The following is a 27,421-nucleotide window of genomic DNA, read 5'->3' on the forward strand; positions in this document are numbered from 1 at the left end:
TGTTCACATTCATCAAGAGGTCAAAGCCCCACTACTATGCCCCGATTCTAAAGATGAGAGCTCTTGAAACAAGTTATATCTAGTGCGACGAATGCAATCTGCCAACTCTGCGAGCTAACAAGTTCACATGACTTCTGATGGCCTCGCTCTTCCTTTACATGTGAATGGGCTCTCCGCACAGGGGTCTCAGCATAGCTTGGGTCAATGTATAATAGGGGGAATTCCTTCAACCTGGCTTGTATGTTCAACCCGTAGTTCACCTGCTTAGTCATGGCTAACGGTGGATGTCTAACCTCTGATGTTTCAGTGCCACCCCCCCCCCCATAGACGAAGACATCCAGTCAGATATGCCTCAGTGCTGAGCTATTTCAGTGAGTGGGGGCACATACCCTGGCTGCTCCGTCTCTGATGTCAGACCTATAATGACCTATAAAACAGTTATTCCCCACATGATGTAACAATCTTCCATACACCCCTGACAGCAACACATCATCTGGAAGCAATGACAAACTAACCACCAGAAGCCATTAGAAAGAGAAAAGAAAACACATATACACACATATATATATATATATACGACATATAGATCCGACACAAGGTCCACTGACAGGATCTCAAGAGGACTCCGGAGTGTTGTCCGCCAATGGCAAAAGACAGCCGATGAGAGGTGGCTCCATATAAACATGTACATTATCTGCACACACTACACCATGGCTCTACAGCAGAATGCCTCAGAAAGGTCCTGTTGGCATCGATCCAAACATCTGAGAGGAGCAAGGAACAAGAGAGGAGCACCAGAATCGAGGAGTCGAGGAATGCGAAAACAAAAGTGTTTGTGTTTCGAATTTGTATTATTATGTTTACATTCCTTGTTCATGGGTGCTTTTGTGTTTTCACCTCAGCCAGTATATTGAACGGAATGCAGAATGGAAGAAATGTTTCCGTCTCAGGCTTCTCTGTCTCCCTGTTATGGCCAGAGACCCAGCTCTGCAGAAGATGGTGTGCACAGATATGCAGGAGTAAACACACACACACACACACGATGGGGCATGACACAACAGTCTGTAATAGAAAAGACTGGTGACCTCTTTCACAGGTTGACTAAATAAGGGCCTAAGAGAAAGGTTTTCACAAGTAAGGGGTGAAAATCCACAGCCAATAACTACAGTGTGTGATGTTGTAGGACTGGACATTTCTAAAAGGCTAAAAATACCTGGCCATTGTGTGGCAGCCAACACACTAAAAGTGTCTGAAAGAACGTTTAAGTTCCATGGTTGCCATGGCGTTGTGAGGCAGCCTAGGCAGAAAGTAAATATAGAATTTTTGTTGTTGCTAGTTAATTATTGAGTCTTTTATTAGCTTTTTTGTAATACTCTGTTTATTTTATTTGTGTTTCTTAATAGCTAAATAGGTACTGATTAGGTCCGGCATATATCTATATCCTACATTACCTATGGATTAGGTGGTTTGATATTATTAAATGTTGGTTGTTTTTATTGTCTCCTAACACATTAAAAACCCATTACGAAGGACTGAGTGGGATTGGAAGCTGGATTAGACAAATAAAAGGCTCAGTCTGAGGGCTCCTCATAAGTCTGATGCAAGCTGTCATCATTACATGAGCAAGAAATAACAACAACTCAGCTTATCTCTCGTACACGATCAAGTCAGATTTCCAGGATAGCGAGGGGCCGTTCAGACACCTTCAATGGAGACGGAACTGTGCTGCCAGCCTGCCTGACTGCCAGAGAATGGCCTGGCCGTCTCCTCCTGCTGACAAACCTCTCCCTCTGTTCAGGCTACGTGGATCCCTCTCAGCTGACACTCCAATTTCATCTTGAACAGGACTGAGTCAACTAATGTCTTCCACACAGCCAGCGGGGACGCTAAGGTGCCGCTGAAACCCCTTCAACAGAGAATGAACTGAGTTGCCCGCCTGACGCTGGACAACTCGCTCATCTCTCAAGGCCGACAAACCTCTTCAAACATTAAGAGGTCACTTCAAGGACCCCTCAGCTAATTGATGGTGCGAATATGAACCACTGACTAGCGCTGGTTTCTTGAGGAACTACATGCTTTCCTTGAGGATATCCCGGGTTCCTTGAGTTTCCACAAAGTGCTGATGAGATATTGTCAGCTAGTTAAGCTAATAACTCTGTCCTGAAAAAGGTGAACACTGACTCAAAGCCGGCATGAGGAAGAAAATGTCTGTGTTGGTTTTAGTCTGTGTATTAGAATCTATTCTAGTCCAGCAGGCAGCTGATCTTCCTAGACGTCCAGGGAGAGCATGGTGTTAAAAATTGAGGGCTCTTACTTGTGGTGATGTCAGTTATCACGGTTGGTTCTGGTGTGCTTCCATCCTCCTCTCCACTGGGCAGATCTGCAGACAGTGTAGATGAGGTGTGGTCAGGTCAAGGGCCAGCGAGGTTGACCAAGGACTACTCATTAATTTACTCAACGGGCGGAACATGTTATTGTAAATCTGAAGTGTGGACAATGACCTCCTTGCACCCGGGGGATTATGCAGGAGGAAATAGTTACAGTAGACAGTTATGCTCACTATTTACAGGACAACCGCTTACACTATTTGCAGTGTCACTGGAAGAACTATTCAGGGGCAATTTGAAATGCAACGTGGATAGTATCGTAATCACGATTTGGAATTTCCCAATTAAAAGTCATGAAAGAAACAAGATTGTCTTTCTCACTATGAAAGAAAGTCTGGCTGGAGATCCGACTGTGTCGAGCCCAGGCCCTACCTCCAGACGCTTCGTCCGCAGGGAAGTCCTCGTCATCGTCTAAGAACCGCTTGGACCTCTGGACGACGGCAGCCTCTGAATCCAGGTCCTCTGGCAGGGGTACCTCCCCCCACACCTTGGAGCTCTGAGCCACCTGCAGACAACAAACATGACGTGGAGATTAACAGGGGTTTGGGCCTGTGAAGTCTCCAGATGAACAACCAGAGCTGCCTCCCTTGTGAACTGCTTGGGAGTAAAGCCCTCTACTGCTCTGGTCAAAGGTAGGGCCCTATGTTGGGGGTGGGAGGGTGCAAATTGGAACGCAAGGTAGGTTACACCCAGTAGTTTGGTCCGGGAAACTGATAGGAGATAGCAGTGAGAGCCTGTCGAGACGAGCGCGTCACACAGGAAATAGGTACACTGTGGTCTGTTTGCTTTAACATTTGTTATTCAGCGGTCAGAGACCAGCAGATAGTGGAGTAAATATGAGATGGTTGTGAATGAGGATGTGCCATTCAATGAACTAAGGAACCAAGAATACAAAAAACTGCCAGTTGTCAAACCACATTATTATTTTTGGAGTTGTTAACATATAATTCACAGTTGCTCATAACCACACAAAGGTATTAGACAAAGGTATTATTTTAAGAATGTCTGTAATTAAATATTTGTTGCATTTTGCATTGACCTTACACTTGCAAATCAAAAGGGGTCTAATATCCTGGAGCTTAACTTTGTTGGTGGCGCATTACTCAACATAGAATCTGAACATACACATTATCCTGAGAGCGGTGATTAGCGCAGGTTGGCATCAGAATGTTCAGAGGACAGAAATCTGTCAAACTATGCTTTAAACATCTGACTGCCCCCAGGTGGACGGCCTAGTCCAGGGTAGCATACCACAATCAGAGATTTATGACGGGCCCTCAGCCAACGATCAGGAAGCACTTCATCACGGAGAGATGATGTCACTTTTTGGGCTAGAAAAAACATATACGTATAGCAGGAGTCAGTGAAAGGGCCTATCCCCAAAACCGGGAGAGCTTTGCTTTAAGGACTACTGGAGCAAATACATTAGTTAATTGTGACATTTTGCACTTAAGACCTCTAATTTGACATCCAAAGACCTTGATAATGCGTTAACGAGACTAGTTACTACCAGACCTACATCAGCACCGTCTCTACCAGCCTGTTGTTAGCCCAAACCTGCCTATATGTTTGCATACTCCCTTGGCTACATGCCAACATGGGCATTTCCAGTTGGCATGGCACGCCAGTTCCCATTTCCACTCGTCCCAATCATAGCGGAGTTTCCCATTTAAATGGCTCCTGCTAATAAATAACTTGATCTCTCTCCCAAATCCTCTCACCACTGACAGAGCACCCTGCAACAACAATCCCGGGCCATTTTCAAAAGAGAAAAGCTGACTGGACAAATTGTTTTCAGTGGAGCCAACCAGCCAACTGCTGGTATGATCAACTCCTGCTTCCCAGTCCCACTGCTTTGGGAAGGATGGGGTCCGACGTGGTCCTCTCTCTGTCTGTCTCTCTGTGCCCGTCTCTCTCTCTCTCTCTCGTCTGTCTCTCTATGTACTCTCTAGTTCCTCGTCTCACTGATCCTGTTATGCTGGCTGGTACTTGAGACAGGCGACAGTTATACTGACAAAAACATTAGACTGGAGCAATATTTGAGCTGGCATTTTCTTGAGTAAACAACATTCATTGTTGTTCATTGCTACATTAATACTCACAGACATATCAACCTGAGCATTTGGTCTTCTTCACACATGGCAACTTTAACATGTAAGGAGTGACCAGTGTGACCCTCCAGGGGTAGTACCACTCTACCACGGTAAGATAAACCTGCCCTGCTCGCTGTTCTGCAATTCTCCTTCACCTGAACCCACCCCACCCAGGGCAACGGCTGATTAGGTTAACTAGTTAGTAGGGGAACCACACACACACACACACACACACACACAAACACACACACAGGATTTGTGGGGAGAGGGGGAGGAACTGCATTCCACCCCTTGGTGGAATCTCACTGTTTGCTTAACAATGCCAACTGTTTGCCTTGCTAGAATGTAAAAGGAGGTCCAGACAAAAAGGGACAGGAGTCCATTCAGCAGGGCATCTAGCGACAGGTGAGTAAGGCCAAGGGGTGAAGCCACAAGAAAAGTCCTCTCCTCTACGTTGACCCAGCTGTTGTTTACAGTGCGACCGGGGAAGAATTCCAACATTCCGTCTCCATGAACAATCGATGACCATCAGCGGGGAGCAGAACGACAGAGGACCTGGAGGGGTTAGAGGAACCCAGCCAAGATCCCACCACACAGCACAAAACCACCGTGAGCAACAATAACCCAGCCAAGATCTCACAGCAGAGGAGAGGCACCATCAGCTGCCTCGGATGTCTGCAAGTGTCAAAGATCCGCCGCCGTCACTTGGCCGGGCAGATGTATGCCCATGAGATGCTGTTATAACCTCCTAATAACAGAACACACACTGACCGCCCCAGCGTTCCCACCACGTCCTTGAAACAGCCGACGGCCCGGGCCTGCTGAGAGACAACAGCGTGAGAAGGTTTCTGGGGGCTCACAGCCAGCCCTCCGTCAGTCAGCCCCAACACAGCTGCAGGATGAACGGACCATGAGAACCTCGTCCAGACATGGACACAGTGTAGCTGGCCTCGTTTGGATTAGTTGCATTAGTTTATATCACCAGGTTTGTGGGTTCGATTCCCACAACGGGGGGCTGCACGGGAAGAAAACGTACGCACTCATCACTTTAAGCCTCCGGATAAAGGGGATCTGCCCAGTGACTTAAGTCTAAACGCTTAACTTATTCCCTTGAACGAGTAATTCTAACATTGGATTTTCTTAATAGTCACAGCTTTCTAAGAGTGTTTCTCCAGCATTATGATTCTCATAAACAGTTCCTCAGTCCACGGTAAAACATTTCATTTGGAGATAAAGACTACTATCAGAGTCCAGATGTTGAATACAAAACAAGCAGCATGCAGAAAACTGCATTTTTCTTTCTCCCCATGACCAAATTTAAACAATTTCTCCTCAGACAACACTAGAGAGGCGATGTTGCATGGGATTTAAAAAATGCCAACTCTAAACTGTTCTAAACAGATAGCAGCAAATGTGGAACATTGACAGACAGACTCTTCCATGCCTGCACACATGATTACACCAATACTCACACACGCACTCACTCACTCGTGCCCCTGCCTTCTAAAAAACACACAAACACACACTGTACCACTACCTCATCAGCATGCCTCCCTGTGTACAGCACCACCTAGCACAGATCTACCAGGCACAAGGGGCCCATGCTCCACCTCTCTGACCACAGTTTCAGCTCGTCTGAGAGAGCAGAGACCCAGGAGATAAAGCAGACCTGCATTCACAGACTCCATTAACAACATATAGAAATTCAGAGTGAATCAGTCAGATAAGGAAATACTGCACCAAGACACAGGCAGACAAAGACAGACACACACACACACACACACACACACAAAGAGACAGACTCAGAGAAAGACACAGGCAGACAGAGAGAGAGACAGACAAGAGACAGACAAGCATAGAAACAGCAGAGACAGACATAAAAACAGGCACAGAAACAGACAGAGACAGACAGACACAGACAGACAGAAATAGACAGACAGAAATAAACAGAGACCGTCAGATAGACAGACAGAAACAGACAGAGAGGCAGAGACAGACAGGGACAAACAGACAGGCAGAGGCAGATAGAGACAGACAGAGAGGCAGAGACAGACAGAGACAGACAGACAGGCTTACTAGAGCTGTCTTGTCTTCTATGTCGGAGTGATGAGTGGGTTCAGGGGAGAAAGGGAGAAAGTCAGTGCTTCAGAAATACTATTGTTTAATTCCTGTTAAACATGATTGCTACAGTATAGACATAAAGGAGACAGACTGTCCTGGTGCTGATGTTTGACAAGGGGGGTAAGACAACAGGATGTTCCTTTGTGTGTGTGTGTGTGTGACTTTGAGTGTGTGTGTGTGTGTGTGTGTGTGTGTGTGTGTGTGTGTGTGTAAATGCACTTAGGTTTCCTATGTGTGCTTAACCCTTTGAACAAAGTCCTGTCAGGAATGAAGAACTGCCTCTTGTGACAATATAATCTGTGGCTGAGCAACACCTGGATGATGAGAGAAGTCCTTCGGCTACATGCATAGTTGCACACAAGGTCTAATTCAAAGTGATGGAACCAGGAAGGAATTATACACACATCTTTCAACACACAACCACTCTTTGATATCAATCTACAGAACAAAAATACACTTTCCTGGCCTGCATTCAACATGATGTATTTATGTTTTTCAATTATTTATTTTTTCTTAAACATAAATAACTTGCACCAGATATTAAGTATGTAGAAATGATAATGAAGGTATATCTTTTTTTTATTGATTTTACTCGTTGTTGCCGTCAACAAATGTGTTTTTTTTTTTTTCTGAACAATGCCTGTGAGGAAGCCCTGCTGCCAAAATCACCCTAGAAACGGGGACAATGCCCCCTGTGGCAACAATAATTGCCTCCATTGAATCAATTAAAAATAGTTGGTGAAAGAGGACAACCAATGTTCTAATTAAGGAAATGAGACATGCAAAAACCAAGCAAATAAAGTTCAGAGTGGAAATTACAACCAATGAAAAAGGAAATTAACATATTGAAAACAGTGAGAAAGAAAATTGCATTGAAGTTTGATAACACACCATCTAACTACTGGCAGAGAGAAGTGTCCATCTAAATCACTCAGGATGTAATGCTTGCTACAATGGGGTCATACACAAGAAGCAATTTATTACATAGTCTGTATACATAAGTAGAGCATGCTTCAAAAGGTTCAGACCCCAATACTCAATACGGCTGTAATCCTCCAGGTCCTTTTTTCTGTCAGTTCTCCACACAGGATCATGCCTGCATGCTACAATACGTCACCACCGCCAAAGAAATGTACCATGCCGGGCATTGCTTTCTCAGCACACTTCTAACTTTCCGGAAGTGTCCAGAGTAAGGCCCCGAGCAGCTGTTCATATTGGACACAGCCCGGGGAGCTGAGTATTTCAGACTAGTACTAATTCACTGAACCTACGCTTGAAAGGAAATGTAATGGGCTGGTGGTTAGGGAAGGGGTTTAAAACAGCTGTTTGGGTGAGCATAGCTGAACATAATCAGCGTGTTCTCATTTTCATGCCAGTTTTACAATCTCAAGTTGGGGAGATTGTAACTACATTGAGTTGTCCACTCTTGACACCTAGACAAATGTAATATGCTTACCTGTACTTATGTTTGTGCTGTACAACTTCGGCCTTTAAAGATGGGGTTTTCCTATACATGTTAAAGTGATATATTAGATACTCCTATCCAGAGCGTCTTATTTTCTCAATGTATACTTCTTTCTGGAATACAACCATCCCCTTTTCCTCAAAAGAATCTCAGCAACTCAAAGTCACTGTGTTTCCAAACTTGTGTCTCAGACAACTGACACCAGTCAGACACCAGTCAGACACCAGTCAGACACCAGTCAGACACCAGTCAGACACCAGTCAGACACCAGTCAGACACCAGTCAGACACCAGTCAGACACCAGCGTTCATTGTGGTGCTGCCCCGTGTTGAGTGTGATCCAACGCTGGAGAGGAGCTGGGAAAGCACACAAAGTCAGGCTCCATCTGACATTTGGCGGCGCTTTAGTGCTCTCCGCTCCTTCGACAACCTACATTGTTCTGTGTCATTGAGGTGATAGTGGTTTAACAAGCACGTGTTCTGACCTTGCAGGCTGTGGCCTTTGGCAAGATGCCCTGATGTTTGCTCATTGCTGGCCAACCCTTACAGGCACACACCTCTATTTCCCCTCGCTCTCCTTTCTCACCACAACCACGGTTAATAAAAGCATGCCAAAATAAGCCTGGCTTGCGAGGACTTGCATGGGGACTAGAGCTACGTGAGTGAAGAGAGAAAGGGGAACCACAATTAGACAGAGGGAATGATTAGAAAGGAACAAATGCTATACTACTGACGGCTCTCGCTCTCTCCCCAGAGACTACAGGCACCACTAATGGAGGGGAAATAATTACACACAGACACTCTCTCTCCAACACACAAGAAAGATCGAAAGAGAGAAATCTTTTATAAAAAGTTTTGTACTGATGAATACACCAAGAAATGAAAGACGCTGAATTAACCACCTTTTCCAATTATTTTTTGTAAGAAATAGATGCAATATATTTGTTAAAATAGCAAATATGTAATTAGAAGCAAACCCCACCTAACTGACTGTAGCTGAAAACACTAACAGCCATAAAGTGATATATATAAGTGACTCATCGGGTGTATTTCCAGCCATGGGGACCTACTCCGGCGACCCAGAGACCAGAGGTGAGCCCAGCGCAGGACAAGGCTGTGAAACCAGATAAGCATGGCTGACACTGCCCTAAATAAAAGATCTAAACCCAGGAGGGGTGATGATAGCAATATCACAGGGCATTGACTATCAACCACAATAACAGGTTTTTAACATTTAACATTTTAACATGCCAGCAGAATCGCAAAACTCAACCTGATATAATTTTTTCTTTCCATAATGTTTCCTTGTCTAAGAGTATGAGGTTAGTAGTAAGCACTAGGGAATGTAGGAGATCAACCTTCCCCACAGCTGAGGGGAAACTGTCTTGGAAAGTGTTAGCTAAGAGATGGAAAGGACATTCCTAAACTTCTACAGGTAGATAGATTTTCCGTACAAGCAACAGAATGTAACTGTCGCCTGTGGGTGTTTGGGATTGACTGAGTGATACTGAGCACATTCCAAGGCAACATTCATTTCTTAACTCAAGTGTCAGTGTCTGAGAGCCCCTAAGGATGCACCATTAGTTATCTCCCCAGCAGGGGTCTGAAGCAGGACCATCGCTCCCCAGACCACCCAGGCCTCTCCTGTGTGGACCCTCAACGACAAGATGCCGGAGTCCTCTACACATACTATCAGAACAACCTGGTGAAACAGAATGACACACTGATCTGTCCACTGTTTGAAGGACTATTTATTTAAACCCAGTAGTCATCTCGAATGTCTCTGCCTCAGGTGAGTTGTTCCTGAATAATGTAAACTCTGTTGCGCCTCAGACAACACACAAAGCATAAAAAGTGACATAACTACTCTGACAGATGATAAATCTCCCTGAAAAAAGACCCTAAAACCCATCACCTTCACTCTATACTACCCAAACAAGCAAACAGAGAAAAGCATTTTTAGGCATCTAAAAATAACACACCATTTCCGGTAATGAGCTTTGCAGTGACCCTGCAGACCTCCAGGAGACTGAGGCTGAGTCACAACTCACACCCTATTCCCTACAATCTGTACACAGTTCCAACTGGCAATGTTCCCTATAGAGTGTAAATAGTTCCAATTGACACCCTATTCCCAACATTCTGTACACCGCTCCAACTGGCCATGTTCCCTATACAGTGTACACAGCCCCAACTAAAATAATGCTCCCAATAGAATGTGGAAAGTCCCAAATGACATCATATCCCCTACATATAGCTCTGGGGAAAAAAATTAAGAGACCACTGCACCTTTTCCTTCCATTCCAAAAAAGTTGAAAAGGAAAGTTTTGAGTGAGGTACAGAAGCATTTAATGTGCAGTGGTCTCTTAATTTTAACCCTTCTGTTCCTCACTCAAAACCTTCCTTTTTCGACTTTTTTTGGAAAGGAAAGAAAAAGGTGCAGTGGTCACTTAATTTTCGTCCGGAGCTGTAGTATACACAGTTCTGACGGACACTATGTTCCCTACTTTAGGGAACAGGGTGCCATTTGGGGCACGTTCCTCCGCGGCCGTTTCCAGTTCCACCAGACGACAGCCGGCATAGTGAGCTGCTCAATAGGGCTGGCAGGGCGTGAGGGGGAGAGAAGCAGGGGTTATTTATACTGGGATGGAAGGGCCCCCAGTCAGGGAACGCTACACTCCGTCATTTAAGAAGCCTCCATAATGTTTCCTTGCCCCAGGTAACTCATGACTGCCAGGCTCCACCAACCTGCCAAGGGAAGGGATGAATGGCTTTGTAATGCCGACTAAATGGTTGATGCTAGGTACTGAAAAGAATTGGGACATTCTCCAGACAAAGTGGATAATAAAAACACATTCATTCAAATAATTAAGTAAACCACACAGATCTTCAAAAGATGGAACCACAACCAAAGCTACCAAAATGCCCTAGTGGGACACCAAAATTCTTCTTGCATGGAAACTGTTTAAACAAGGTTAGTGAGTGGATGTGATTTCAGGTTGTGTAGGCCCGGGATTAGGCAATGGGGAGTTATTAAGGAAGTAGCGGCAGCTGTTTGATGACTCCGATAAAGCTCTCGTTTCTCACACCACCGCCACAAGCAGCAACGCTAGCTTTAACCTCCACTGCTTAGCTGCTCCTGACGCTTTTTTCTCGCCTCAGGGGGAGCTAATCTGACACCACCGGTTGCCTCGGTCAAACTAGCTCACATTCACCACTGGATCAAACCATATAAACAGCGTGTTCAGACTACAACAAATGGCCTGATGGCAAATTCATTTAAATACATTTGCATTATTTGCAAATAATATTTTTTCCATTCATTTTATATAATGACAAAGTGTTGCTGGGCCAGAAGTACTACGTCTCACATTGATTTAACAAGGTCTGTTGCTGATGATGCCAGTGTGAGACGTGTTTTGTTGCTTCCCAATGACAGCATACGTTTTTTTATTAGAAAACTTACTGCATACCTCTGGCACAGTGGGGGTTTCCAATTACTAGTATAAATACAAAATATTACTTACATATTATGTACACTTTATTTAAATGAACTTGTTGTCATGACAAGATCTATGATATAACAGTGCGACATCAGGAATCTTAGCTAGCTGTCCTCACCATAGTGAACAGCAAATTAAAGCAGACTGAGAGGGCCAGGACTGATTTCACGTTGTGAAGCCACTTACAGCCCGTTCCCAAGGTCATGCTATCTGGGATGAGTTATGGGTATCTCATAACCAAATCGGATTTGGCAGGACACCACCCTAATGAAACTTTTGGAGCGAGTAATGACAACATAGCCAGCATCTCCGACCACAAGATCATGAACTTCTTTGTTTGGTAATCTGACTTGCTGTCTTTCAGCGGGGAACATTACAACAAAAACATTCTGCTAACAGGACAGTCCATGGAGCTTCGGGTTGCTCCCATTTGCGCTTCAAAGATTCAAAGATCATTCTACATGATGCCTTAAAACACACATTAAAGTGGCCAGCAGTTCTACTCTGTTGAGGGGATATACAGGAATAATGTGTTAATGTGATTTGTTAATAGGCCGTGAATAAAATTACATGTCTAATCTACAGATATTTCAATGAAGCAAAGATGAGCATGACACGTGAATAATAATGAATGAATCGGATTTATAGAGCGCCTTTTTACCAACTAAGGTACTCAAAGCACTTTTCATTGAACAGAGGAAAACCACGTCCTCCACCTCCCGATGAGGCTTTGAACCAACCTCATCAAAGCCAGGGGATGTGGGTGGAGTGATAACAACATGTATTTTGAGGCTATGCACCTTGTTCTGCTTTATCCTCCGCCCTGGAAAAGATTGGACAGCTGTTAAAGTTATTTAACCTGTGCGTCACTGGAAAGACGCGACTGAAAGGAGACAAGATGACTGGGGAGGGAAATAAGATCTGTTTCGGACACACCCACTTTCGTAGACATGAGGTCAGCTTTCATTACAAACTTTACTAACAACAGTGCAGACACTTCACATTCTGCATAGATGTCTTGCAGATCAAAAATGACTACCACAAGCCTTGGTTCACTACTGAAATGAACTGAAGTTCATTACCTACAACATTTAATTTGATACTACCATCTATTGCAGTCATTTAGGTGATGAAAAAACTAGCAGTGTACAAAACAAGATCTTAAACAATTGAATCATCTCTAACTAATCGGAGTATCAAAGCCAATGCCATTTTCCCAGTTTCCCAGTCACAGATTAAGCATTAGATTAGTCAGGGACTACAACCTCAGATCAATGGAAAATCACAATGGGCCTGTTTCCCAGACACCGTTAAAGACCAGTCCAGGATTAAATATACATTCCCATGGAGGTATTCCATTAGCTTGAGTCCAGGACTAGTCTTATTCTGAGACTAGGAAACTATGGGCATAAGGATGAATTACATTAGTCTTGGACTAGGGTTAATCTGTGACTGGGAAAACGAACCCTTATATCTCTTTTATTCATTTGTTTAACCATTATTTAACAAAGTAGGTTAATTGAGAACCAATTTTCATTTTTAATAACACCCTGGCCAAAGGCATTCAACAGAGATATACATGTATGCTTTGTAGACTGTTGAAGACAAGTGCGCTGCATTTGTTTAGTCTACCACACCTTAGGGACATTGCAGATCTAGCCTGGTCCAATATCCACTAAAAACCTATAGGCCACTGAGGGAATAACACCGGTGTTTAAAGCAGTGTAGTTTGTCTTAAGCTATATATATATATATATATATATATATATATACACATATATATGAGTGTCTTGTTATTTCAGTTCTCTGTGGGGGGTTTTTCTGTTTGTTTTTAATCACTGAACATAAACTGTATGTGTAAACGTGTGATACACAGGGCCCAGCTGTAAGAAAGGTCCTTGGTCTCAGTCTGTGTTCCATGCTGAAATAAAGGCATGATAACAAATAAAATGGTCCCTTTAATAATGTGAATGACTATGTAGCTGACATAATGGTTAAACGACTTGCTCAAGGGCCCCACAACTATTAAATGGTTCCATTATTATTGCACGGTGTCCTTGAGGAGTTCTGGTCTAAACGCCTGAAGGAGAAACTAACATCAGTGGGAGTGGCACAGATTACTGGCATGGGCAAGTGGGCTGGGTAGCCATGTTACTTCCTGTTTAAGATAATTGATGTGTCATGGCATGATGCTCATCAATGACTACAGTTCCCACGGGGAATATCTGAGAAAACGTCTAGACAGGGCAGATGGATGATTTCTCAATGGATGATCATTTGCCACCTCGAAGTTGGTTTGGGTTTAAATAAAAGCCGCTAGGGCCCGTCGGTGTCAGCTGGACGCTAGGGCCCCGTCGGTGTCAGCCGGACGCTAGGGCCCCGTCGGTGTCAGCCTGACGATAGGGCCCCGTCGGTGTTATTTCCACTAGTACAAGGCCAGTCAACAAGGATGAGTCCCCTTCCCACCGTCCTGCTTTACGAAACGATATGACCCCACCTCGTCTCTAGGACCCTATAATACTCCTCCAAATCTGAAGTTAAAAAAAGCAATGTCCTCCTTGCTGAGGGACGTGACTGTTTCTAGACTGTAGTGCAAATCTTTGGCTTTGGTTGAATGAGTCATGAGGTTATAAAACCCTTACTGGTAATGGCATAAAATATGCTATACCACATTACACAGGCCAGGGCAAAAAGTAGTCATCTTCTCAAGTAACCAATACATCACACGGCAAAAATACCTCATTCTGGAGCTACTCTGGATGCATTACAGCCTCGTCTTATCAAGGCTATGATTCAGTCATTTAATCCACAAAGTATAAACGTAATTTTAGGGTATTCTTCTCCTAAACTAAGGTGGGGAGCATCAACTACTTTCAGCTGCAGAAGGATTTATTTATTGAGTTACCTGGGGACAGAACCTAGTTATAAATAATCTGTTCTCTGCAAATTCATGTAAAAGCACAACCATATACTGATTTACAGTTTGGATTTACAATCATTTACATAATGATTTACAGTCAGGATTATACTGGTAAAGGTCATAATCACATACAGTTTCTCTCTCTATGAACAGAAATCCTAAATTAAAATCATTCAGAGATGAATAGTACTTTGGGGTGCCAGAAGAAGACAATTACAGTCAAGACACAAGGCCAACAATGCAGTAATGTCCGCAGCTGTCCCTATTACAAAGCAGACCAAATTAAAGCCTAGCGGTTGTCTGCACAGGTTAGCAGATGTTATGGCAGGTGCAGCAAAGTCCAAGCTCCAACAACGCAGTACAGTGTCTTTGGATGATGTCTTAGGAACGCATCTTAAGTCAGCCTCGACTCAGCAATCTAAGGTACAGTAATCACAGCCGATCTGTTCATTCATCACCTTTCCAAGCAACAGCCTTTTTCATACTTCAGCATGTTGCAAATTTTTCAGGTCTACATGCTAATCCATAAGAAACGGCAAAATCTACAAACTCAAGTTTAAAGAAATTGTCATACTTCGGTTGGCTTAAAAGTACTTCAGTCCAATACATAAACTAGTCTTTCTTCTCTCAAAACTCTTCCAAAAAACGTCCATACTGTCTTGGCTCTTTTACCGATGACGTCTAGGCTTTTCTAAGGAACATGTAGAGGCTTCAGAGAAAATAAGTAGTTTAAGGCTAAACTGAAAACACCAAATGACAGATTTAAAGTTCATTCTGAATTAATGACAATTCTCCTCAGCGTTTAACACAAGCCAGCGATCCCTGTTGGCTCAGAGACTAATAGAAGTTGGATGTGGGCCTGTTGCAGGGGATGCTTGATTTCCTTAATAGGAAACAGAAGGTCAAGGTGGGACAGAGAACGTCGGACCACTAAAATGGGCTCTCCTCAGGACTATGCGCTGTCTTGTGATGACGTGGTAAATATGTGGTGAACTACGTAGAACATAAAACATTAGCCAAACTATTTACATGGCATAAAAGGGCTGGAATAGGGCTGTAAACTGTCTTGGAGTAGACTACGAACACTTATCAGCTTGGTCAAGACGGCCTCATTAATTACTTGTGTTGTCACATTCTCCGGCATAAATCAACAAGTGCAGCAAGAAAAGGGCACCAATCCAATCAAAAATCAACATGCTTGGCTCTAGATTGCACTGATCTGTACTGTACTGTTCTGAAGATCAGACATAAAGTCAATATTATCCTAGAGTTAATTGTAATCATTTCAATACCTAAATTATTTTTTTATATTCAGCAGTATTCTTGTTGTTCTTCCAATTGCACAACAGAGTAAATGGATCTTTCTTTTTGCTCTTGGAACACAAGTGTCAGCATGTGTCCGCGCTCCTTTATTCTTCAGCAACTTTACTATTCATTAGGACTGAGTGGGCAGGTAGCCCAGAAGGTGAAAGCTCTGTCGTTCAGCCGGTGAGCAAGGCAGTTAAACTTACTGAGTCGGGGTGACTGTCAATAGTGGCCGACCCACAGGCAGGGATGCATCTCGGTGTGAGGGGATATGCAAAACACTACCAATTCACACCTTGTACATGAGTGATAGGAAAAATATAACTCATCTAACAATAATCATTATTATTATTTAATTACTGTTGCCTGTTTCCCAGATCACAAGACATTGTCTTTTCCATGTAGGACAAGGAGCCAGCCTTATGCTACAGTAAGCACCACAGAGCTGTTCTGAAATCCTCACCATGCCATTTGAGGTCTCTTTGGACCAAAAATCTATAAACACTGAAAAAAGACATGCTTTAGAAAAGCTCCTGTGGTAAGAGAGTGGCGCGCAAACAGCCAGCCAACAGTCGCTCAGCACTTTGGGACACCCACACCCATACCACGCATTCACGCACACACGCACGCACATGCACGCACAGGGCTCTAAGACTAATTGAAAAGGTTGTTTTTCTATGTACTGTTCCTTAGAACATGCATAGTCATTGGGTATGTAAATAACAATTCAGAAGCATGTAACTAAAGTAGACCACATTAGAGATGTTTTGAGGCAAAACCTAAACACAAAATAGCACTAGAGAGTTTTTCCGCAAATCATTAGTGTCATGATGCAAATCCACCCACGCCAAAACCGGTGACACTGAGCTTTGGGATAACAAGAACTTTCCAGGGTTTGGTACTTTGATATTTTACTATTTAAGGCAAAGATTTAATCTGCAAGATCCAATTCAAGGAAAGTAACTCATCAAAGGATATTCATTTTATGAGGAAGTCCTTTAAGATGGTAATCTCTAAAAGGAAGACTTGACCCGACAGTGACCAAAACACCAACTGGATCATTCCACAAATGAAGCGTCTTTTAACAAGGGATCATGAATTACATTAGATAATGATCAACAGAAATGATGTTGTCAAAGCAAAAGAACAAACAGGCACTACATTTTATATGAATTCTTTTAAAATGTTATATTTGTAGACAATTTCTACATAAAATATAAAAGGGATGCAAAACACAAGTTCCTTAGCGAAAAGACCCACCAGTTGTCTCTACAAAGCCACAAACCAATGTAAAGCAGGAAAAATGTCAACATTCCTGAGGTCAGTTATTTGGGTTCAGCATGTGAAAAGGGATCAGGTGCCCACTTTGTCTGCATGAAATGCTTTGTCTCTGATTGGCTCTCCTTGGCTCCATTCTCTGGTTTAAATCCTTGGATTTAGACTCCCCCCTGTCACTCACCGACAAAGGATCAAGGAGCGGGCCACTCAGAAACCAACGGCCAGATTATCTGCTCTAGAGGTTAGGTCAGAAACGAGACGCGGGGGTCTGTCTGGAGGAGAGCCCTTCTTGGAGGTATTCAGCTTGGATTTCACCAGAGATGTAGGGATATATTTCAGGGATATACAGCAGGAGAAGGAAGGGAAGACTCTCTGATATACTAGTGACTCTACATAAAAGGGAGCATTCAGGGTCCTGTGTTAGTTTTCAATCAAACCTGCACATTACACAGTAGAATCCTGATTTAGGGGTAACTTGAACTCATGGTGTAAAAACACTCAAGGCCTTAAAGGGAGATTTACATGATCAGCTGAGTTAAGTGTGCAGACTCACATGCAGATTAATGGCTCATCACATCATGACCATGGTACCTATTGCAAGTTTATAAAGCATAGTACGCTATATAAAAAATGATATGGTGGAGTCTTTGTGCTGAGTCACTAAAGACACATTCCTTGTGGGTATTAACAAGAGCAATAACACTGACTAATAGTAGAACAGACTTTGAACAGGTTTTGGCAGGTGGTGTTTAGACAGTGAGACATTAAGCACAAGGTGTCAATCACAATCCAAAGAAAGTACATTAGCTAAATAAAACGAGTCAATCCCACCAAGAACCCCGTGCAGAAACAACTATGGGACTCCTGCTCGAGCGTTGAATGGGGTTGATGGGCAGAGAGTGTGCCCCAAATGGCATTCCTTTTCACATTGTAACGCACTATGGACACGGTGGATGAGCAGGCTGTGTTGTGAGGCCGTGTGCAGGATAGAGATATGGTTAGTTATCAGATGTAGAGAGATGTTGAACTGTAGATCAGACAGGAAACAGTTGGCTAACCACTCCATATGCCCAGAGCCAAAAGAGGGAACAGGAATGTCTACCAGGCTGTACAGTACCCCTCGCTGAAACAAAAACTACACTGAATTTTGGAATTATTGTTTTTCAAATAAAAGTTCCTGCAATTAAAAGAAACCACACAAAAATGTAAATGAATAAAAACAATGTCCTGTATTGATAAGATGTCTGTGCTATGTTTTTTTGGAGGAGAAACAATGTTTTCGAACTTGATATGACAAAAGGTTTGAAGAGGGAATCTGGTAAAAAGCTGCAGTCAAGTAGGTACTTTAAGCTATACAGACATAGCTACAGGGGAATGATTGGTCATTCAAACAATATCTTGTTTTGAGCCAACACCAACTCCCTGTGGTACCACAGTTTTGTGCAGATAACTAGAATGTTGCTAAATTAGTTCAAGGAAAAAGTGCCCACACATCAACATTTACAAACCGGTCAATCCAGATATAAATCCAGATAAGCTGATTCAACTGTAATCAATAGAAATCCCATCAATATTAAATGAAAATCAATGGACCTGGACCAGTTCAGTGCTGCTCCATGTAATTACAAATGGACCAGTGAGTAGTGATTTCCAACAGTAGGACTTTGATCAACTGGTACATGCCTATAGTACACTACAGTACGTAAGACATGGTTCCAGGTGGACATGGCCATTGTTACACTCTTAACATGTAAATGCAATTGTGCCAAATAGTAGACTGCTAAATAACAGCAATATAAACCAGAATTTCCCAGCTTTGAGCAGGGTCAGTTGTGTCAAAAACTATACTCTTATCTTCCATCATCCTATCAACAGTCCCATTGTTCTGCATGCAGGTTCAGGAAGGAATTCCCTTAGACGACACAACGCCTGTTTAATCCAAAACTATAAAACCCCTGACTAAAATATAGCATTTCCTTGTGCCTAACATGATGCCTTCCTTCCCGAGACAATCCCAAAGTAAACCACTGGGGTATTAATACAGTACAGAACAATAACCCACTACAAATACTGACTCAATGTACGCAACAAGACACAAACACTCTTGTCAGTCAACAACAAATGAGTAAAGCAGATGCCTGAATGAGTCAGATATAACAGTTATAAATCTGAAGAATCACAAACACTGTATGAGTACACTGACCAAAATCTGAAATTGAGTTGAAATGAGTTACATAGGCTCAAGGTGACAGAGGAAACCTCCGATAGCTGAATATGTCTGTTTTCTATAACAGTTTCTAAAACAAATGGGCAATAATTCCACCACTGGGAGGTTAATGCCACAAACCACAGTTCAGGTTACAGATGTGGTATAAAATAAACACTCAGAAACCGACCCGCCCATAAAGTGAGCCCCTGAATATATGGTCAAATGAGCCCCCGAACTTCCGGTAAAGTGAGCCCCTGAATGTCTGGTAAAATGAGCACCCGAACATCCAGTAAAACGAGCCCCTGAACTTCCGTTAAAATGAGCCCCTGAACATCAGGTAAAGTAAGCTCCGTAACGTCCAGTTCTGTGTTCGCTGTTATGCGCTGGTCATTATAATTAGCTAGCCCAAGAATACGACGTAAAAGAGAAACCATATTTTAAACATGATCTAAAACCCATGCTGCAGACGATAAAAGTATGTACTTTAATGATGAAGTCCTATCTTTTTTAATGAATAAGAGACCAGGTTTAATTTGAAAGGGCATCACAGACTTTGCACAGCAACAGCAACTTATTCTCTCTTACCTAACCCTGCACATAGACATCTGTTTGCCAGAGGTATATGCAACAGTACAAGAAAGCAGAAGGCCCCTGCTGGGCCCATTCATTGAGAGCAGATGTGAGGCTTCCATTTCCTACGATAATAAGATATAATTACAGACCTGGGTATCCGTGTGAAAATCTCCTGAGCTCTCTGAGTTCTGCACGGTAATCATACAGACATGTCTGGTAGACCAGAAAGCAGTGAAACTACAGACAGACACAACGGTCTGTTCACCTGTGACTTTATGACAATATAGAAAGGCCCTAATCATGAGACAGTTCATGACATTTTCAAGGAGCTTGATCTATTAGGCCAGACTTTCACCAGGCTTTTTCGCCGCCATTTGTCCAGCAAGTCTGTCCCTCCTACCCAAATATGTGAGCAAACATTCTCTTGACATGACTCCATCAGAGAACCCAGAGGTGGGGGGTCGCCCCAGGACAGCAGAGAGAGAGAATAGTGCTGACTAGTTTTCGGAGACATCACACCCCGTCTGTCTCGCCTGCCCTTTCTAAAAAACAGGCATGAAAAAACAGCTTTATCCCCCATTATTCTGTTATCTGGGTAAATCTCCCCTCAGTGCAATCTTTTCCATTAGTTCTGCATAAGGGAACCCCAACCCCTGGCTGGTGAAATAACAGAGCGGAGGATAGAAGTGCCTACGGCAGGCAGGGCTTGTGTCTACGCCATGGAATCTGACAGCAGTTCAGCCTCCGTGCCAAATCTCAACCCTGGTGTGCCTCTGGCCCTGACTACACGTCTCCAACCTTTGTGCCCAACGACAGGTCCAGCAAAGCTCGGACAAGGCCAGAGTCTCAGTGGGAGTAGTTCAGGTGGTGGTCGGGGAAAGGCCGGGGCCCCTCACTCCATGGTACCTGGTATGACTGAAACAGCCTCCTCTGCACATACTCCTCAGGCAAATCAACATAAATCACAGACTCTCTTGGTTAGATGAAGAACCATTTAATTGCCCCTTTAAAGGAATTAATGATTTGCTAGCAGGGAGAATCTGAAGTGTGGGGCCTCTACATGCCTAAATGGTTGTGGAGAAGCCTAGATAACACTGAACTGAAACATCAGGCTCAAACACAAAACATTAATTAACCTTTCTAAAAATAATTTAAAAAAATAAAAAAAGTTACGATATGGTACTATGGTTTACAGAATATGTTTTACACCAACTGTAAGAACTTAATAAATAAAGTCTATAAAGTTTGTATGACCCCCTTCGGAACTGCCTTATGCAGCACGTACAGTACTTGCAGATACATTCCTTTCATACATCGGGGGCTAAATGGACCACTACAAGGGGCGGGGCTGTCATGGCCCCATTGGGGCGTGGCTGTCATGGCCCCATTGGGGCGTGGCTGTCATGCTCCCATTGGGGCGGGGCGCATTAACATTCTGGGAGGGGCGGAAGAACGGAGGTGTTAATGAATGTACCTGCAAAGAAGTAGACAACTGTTCATATTTACCCCATGCCTATTTGGTTAGGGATGGTGTAAACGCAACAGGAATCATAACAAGGTCTTTCATTGACTTTTCTTTTTCTATGTTTTTTTTTTTTTTTACCGGCAAAAGTTTGTTTATACACACACACACGAAAATTAGAATGTATGGTAAATCAGTGGGATATGGTTTTGTGCATTAAAAGAGCTATGTTAGACAAATAAAGGAATCTCAGACCCAAGACTCCAAAAGTGATATTTCTGTTAATGATTAATCATAAGCATGTGCTGGAATGAGATGCAGCTGTTGTACCCACAAGTCCATTGTTTTCAGTAGTGTGGCGGTTGATTCCCGCTGGTCAAAAATCTTCAGGATTTATTAATTACCACCAACTGGGTTAAATTGTACTCAGACAGACAAGCAGCCCACCGCCCACCTGCTTTCATTAAACCTCTGGTGACACAGGCTACAATCTTAACATTATTATCACTAACCTGTTGTGCCACTGTTGCAGGATTCACAGTGTTTTAGTCAACCTGTTGTGCCACTGTTGCAGGATTCAGTGTTTTAGTCAACCTGTTGTGCCACTGTTGCAGGATTCAGTGTTTTAGTCAACCTGTTGTGCCACTGTTGCAGGATTCACAGTGTTTTAGTCAACCTGTTGTGCCACTGTTGCAGGATTCACAGTGTTTTAGTCAACCTGTTGTGCCACTGTTGCAGGATTCAGTGTTTTAGTCAACCTGTTGTGCCACTGTTGCAGGATTCACAGTGTTTTAGTCAACCTGTTGTGCCACTGTTGCAGGATTCACAGTGTTTTAGTCAACCTGTTGTGCCACTGTTGCAGGATTCACAGTGTTTTAGTCAACCTGTTGTGCCACTGTTGAAGGATTCAGTGTTTTAGTCAAACTGTTGTGTCACTGTTGAAGGACTCACAGGAGTATGCTTTTCTTGCAGGAAAATATTGGTTTGATTTGGCACCGAAATATAAAAAAATGAAGCCCTTAAGGGTCTGTAGATTTGAAACCTGTCACCTGTAGAGTCCACAGTACAACCCAGCCTAGCCCAATGGACCATCAACAGATGGTAAGGGTGAAGAAGAAATACAGAGCCACTTCAGTCTGCAAGCCACAGAAATTCCCCTCTCTGTTTCTAAAACCACGAGTACTCCCACATCCAGTTTTAGCATGCCTGCTGTTCCAGGTGGTGGGTATACTGGTTGAAATACTTCTGAGAATATATACACCAGTATGTGCCCAACATCTTTGAACACGATACAAAAAAATCTCCCAGAATATAATTCTAGTTTAGAATTGATGTTGATGATTGTTTTCATTGGGTTTGATTGCCTATACTCTTCCCATGAACAGACATTGGGCTGGAAGACTCCAAAGTACACGTTTGACACAGTGTCTGGAAATCTTTTTTAAAGGTGCAATAGTAATGCTGATCTAGTGAAGCACTCAACCAGACACCAAATCCACATTCCACTCAACCATATACACCAAATCCACATTCCACTCACCCATATACACCAAATCCACATTCCACTCAACCATATACACCAAATCCACATTCCATCAACCATATACACCAAATCCACATTCCACTCAACCATATACACCAAATCCACATTCCACTCAACCATATACACTAAATCCACATTCCATCCTTATCAAACCACAGTTTGAGCTGCATTACCAAAAATTCTCACAGGTCCTCCTTCCCACACACTTACTTTCACAGACACACTCACACACTCACACACTCACACACTCACACACTCACACACTCACACACTCACACACTCACACACTCACACACTCACACACTCACACACCTTGTGACTCCCACTAAGTAGTACAACTATCCAGTCTGAACAGCCCACCTTACAAGGAAAGTGTTTCTCTGGACATCAGAGACATCAGCCCATAAAGGTGAGTGGGGAAGGAGAAACCACAGTTAATATACAGAGATACCTGTGGGTTTTAGAGTAAAATAAACAAGAGTTACATCCTTCCCATCTTCGTTCTGTCCTTGAGCTGAGCAAGACAGTTAAACCCAGTCACTGCTCCAGAAAGAGCTTCACAAAAACAGTAAAAGTTGAAATGTACTATCTAAAATTGTTGCATTTCTAAAGCAGATTTGCTGTGAAGAAAATTCCTGCTCGTTGCTGTGGCCTAAACACTATGCACCCTCATTCTTACGTAGAACAGTATGGAGTAAACGTACGTTGTGTCACTACAGAAGATTGTGGAGCAAATTGCAATGAGAAGTACTCTCCTTCCCTTATAAAATCCATACTTCTTCATCTCTGGAAAACACAGGTGGGGCAAAATGCTCTCTACTCATTACATTCGCTAACACAGTAAGTAATTGGTATAGGGTTGAATTTGAGGGGTTTTCCATGACAGGACAAGTTGGCTGATGTCAATGGAACCTGTTGAATTAACAGTAGGCTCACAAACCTGAATGGAAATTATGACCTAACTGTGTTTGAATAAAGCAGTGATGGACACCAAAATATCTCTAACGCACCTTCAGATGGAAATATGAGCAGTACAGTTGTAGTTCCGTTAAGTACTAAAGGGTCCTGTGGAGTTCTAGTTGAAACATGTTCACTGCCAGGTCAAGACTGCATTGGCCCACTATACAACTGCTTTATGTTACCACAGATGTCACAGAGTTCACTTGTTGTTTTTTTCAAAGAATGAGACGGAATACTTGGAATGACGGTGTAGAGGTTTGTACACAGATAAGCACCTTGGTGGAAAAAACAGAATCATTTAAGATCTTGGTGATTTGCTAATCCAAACACTTCAGAAAACAGATAATTCATGAGGAGAGAAGAAAAACAACAAATGTTGTTATTTCAGACTATATACAGACAGACCAACGGACAGGACACGCTCTGACTGCAAAGAGCCCGGCAAGGCAGAGCACAGGAAAGCCTGAATAAACTTTGCTCCAGGAAAGTGGGCCTCGACTTGTCCTGTAGATAAATCCAGGTTTAATTTCCCAAACAGGACAATGAGTCAGCACCAGGATGACTGTGTGACAATGGACTATATTGGCTGGAGAAAAAAAAAACAATATCCTCAATCCCAAACCCTGTTGCCAGTTGCTCTAAAGATACCTTGTGAAGAGAACAACACCTTGGCCAGACATTCTCCCTTGTTTCTCAGGGATGCACTGGAGGGTTGGGCGCTGCTAGTTAAAATCACAAAGGGAGGAAAATCCTGCCAGGATGGCTACTGTAGGACAGCCCAAATTTAACCTTCCTTCATACTGCCAGACCCACTGAAGGCCTAACAGATATACCCCAGAGACGACAGCGAGAGAGTGAGAGAGTGAGAGAGTAGGATGACTTGTTAATTATAGCGGGGAAGGCTGCTGAATTACTAACACGGCTTTCAGGTGCTTATCTCCCAGCTGCTCTCTCCAGTCCAGTGGGCCTCTGTGGGCTGGGCAGAGGGAGCTGCAGGAGAGGCCCTGGGTGCTGACTTGAGAGCTGAACAATTCCAGGCAAAGGCTACAGGGCTACACGGAGGCAAAGTGAGACATATTTTGTCAGGGTCTTCAAAAGAAACGTACCTGTTTGCCCACAGTGCATGAACTTCCATTAGGTCAACGGGGGACGCTACAAGCTTTTTGGATTGGGAATGAATCAACAATATTATGCAGGTTATTAAAAGTGTTGTCTATATGCAATGAACAAGTTGTGTCCTGCAGTTTTTAACAAATGGACACTTTATTGGTAGACCGAAAAGGCAAAGTTGTAACTTACAGTATCAAAAGAGGTCCACACGCCCCGTAAAAAAACAACAACACAGAAAACATAGCCAGCAGTTACAAGTCTTTCCCTCTCCTCAAATTTATCTTCCTTTTGCAGTGAGGCATGACGACCCAAGGGCATCTAAATACCTCCTCCGCTCCTTCCTCGCTGAACCCAAATTGTTCAGTAACACCCTGGGAGGACGTGCGTCTCACTGGGGTTTAAGGAAAACACAAGCCTTGAAATAAAATGAGGCAGGCAGATGCTTGTCTGTGGACGGGGTGCCTGTGGATCTGGTTCCTCTGATCTTTTCTTCCCACAGGTGCATGTGTGGAGATCTCCTCCATAGCTGCTCCTCACCCTGCTACTGACTCCTTCCTCCCCTGACACAAGTGCTGCACAAAACAATTAGCGCACTCATAAGCAAAACCCAAACAGGGAGTGTGTTTAGGCAGCATCCCAAACACGTGCAAGCTGCAGAAGGTTAGCCTAGATAGCTATGGTTCGAGCAAACATTGGCTAAGGAGGCTATCGATATCTGCAGTGTGTCATTTTTGGTTATTGTTGGCGATATCGGCAAAACAAGTGGAAGACAAGAAATGTCAGTAGAGTCCTTCTTCACTAACTCAGGCTATGATATGTATATCTCACACACACACACACACACACACACACACACACACACACACACACACACACACACACACACACACACACACACACACACACACACACACACACACACACACACACACACACACACACACACACACACACACACACACACACAGTGTTGTCTCAGTACAGTTTGTGTTGTCTCAGTACAGTTTGTGTTGTCTCAGTACAGTTCCATGGGTTGAATGGTGTAAATCTTAGGTGTCTGGGTGGTGTTTTCCAAGGTGGTGCATCATGACCCATGCAGGGGGGGGGGGGCTGGACACTGGAACAGTCTGTATCGCTTCAAACACCCGGCCACAGGGAACTGCCTGGCTGCTGAGGTAATGTCATCAGTCATCGGACCATGAATAGCGGTCATCACAGTGCTGTGGTTTTTGCGGCCGCTGTTTTGAATATGACATGTCTCACTTAATATATACTGGAGTTGAATGAGAGGTGACATAGGATGTCTGGTTCAGCTACATCAGCAGAATCAGAAAGGAAAAAGGAATTGTTGTTGGGAAACCACTTAAACCATCCCAAACTGGCACTGAAATAATTGTCCTAGCACCAGCAACAGCTCTTGTTCAGCAGACAGTGCCATGTTTGTTGCCAGGTAAACAACACTTAGTACGTTTAAACATTCCTTGTCAGTGGTTCGACCAAAGGGCTGCATGTGCATGTTTCTTATTGCTAGCACAAATAGAAAATTGTAGCCTAGGTCTCTATAGCAATACTGGTCAGAGAAAAGCTAGATCCACATTATCATGGTCTTCAAGAAAGATATAGCATTGGCCTAACAGCCTCTGTTCAAGGGTCTGAATGTCACCTCTTTTGGCCTCTGGAGGACAATGAGGGAAATGTATGATATACACTCACCTAAAGGATTATTAGGAACACCATACTAATACTGTGCTTGACCCCCTTTTGCCTTCAGAACTGCCTTAATTGTACATGGCATTGATTCAACAAGGTGCTGAAAGCATTCTTTAGAAATGTTGGCCCATATTGATAGGATAGCATCTTGCAGTTGATGGAGATTTGTGGGATGCACATCCAAGGCACGAAGCTCCCGTTCCACCACATCCCAAAGATACTCTATTGGGTTGAGATCTGGTGACTGTGGGGGCCATTTCAGTACAGTGAACTCATTGTCATGTTCAAGAAACCAATTTAAAATGATTCACGCTTTGTGACATGGTGCATTATCCTGCTGGAAGTAGCCATCAGAGGATGGGTACATGGTGGTCATAAAGGGATGGACATGGTCAGAAACAATGCTCAGGTAGAATGTGGCATTTAAACAATGCCTAATTGGCACTAAGGGGCCTAAAGTGTGCCAAGAAAACATCCCCCACACCATTACACCACCACCACCAGCCTGCACAGTGGTAACAAGGCATGATGGATCCATGTTCTCATTCTGTTTACGCCAAATTCTCACTCTACCATCTGAATGTCTCAACAGAAATTGAGACTCATCAGACCAGGCAACATTCTTCCAGTCTTCAACTGTCCAATTTTGCTGAGCTCGTGCAAATTGTAGCCTCTTTCTCCTATTTATAGTGGAGATGAGTGGTACCCGGTGGGGTCTTCTGCTTTTGTAGCCCATCCGCCTCAAGGTTGTGCGTGTTGTAGCTTCACAAATACTTTGTAACA

The 27,421-nt window shown here is 43.4% G+C and overlaps 1 protein-coding gene across 13 annotated transcripts in view; it reads right to left on the bottom strand.

Annotated features, from left to right (window-relative positions):
• hspg2 (heparan sulfate proteoglycan 2) overlaps positions 1 to 27,421 on the bottom strand; it is a 99,618-nt gene that overhangs the window by 65,941 nt on the left and 6,256 nt on the right. For all 13 annotated transcript variants that reach the window (XM_034296084.1, XM_034296091.1, XM_034296093.1 and 10 more), the window contains exons 2-3: positions 2,760 to 2,892; positions 2,315 to 2,380 (exon numbers count right to left, since the gene is read on the bottom strand). In XM_034296084.1, coding sequence (XP_034151975.1) covers positions 2,315 to 2,380; positions 2,760 to 2,892 — 199 coding nt within the window. The remainder of the gene's footprint in view (positions 1 to 2,314; positions 2,381 to 2,759; positions 2,893 to 27,421) is intronic.

The sequence above is a fragment of the Esox lucius genome, chromosome 12 (assembly GCF_011004845.1).
Source record: "Esox lucius isolate fEsoLuc1 chromosome 12, fEsoLuc1.pri, whole genome shotgun sequence".
NCBI classification, from domain to species: Eukaryota; Metazoa; Chordata; class Actinopteri; order Esociformes; family Esocidae; genus Esox; species Esox lucius.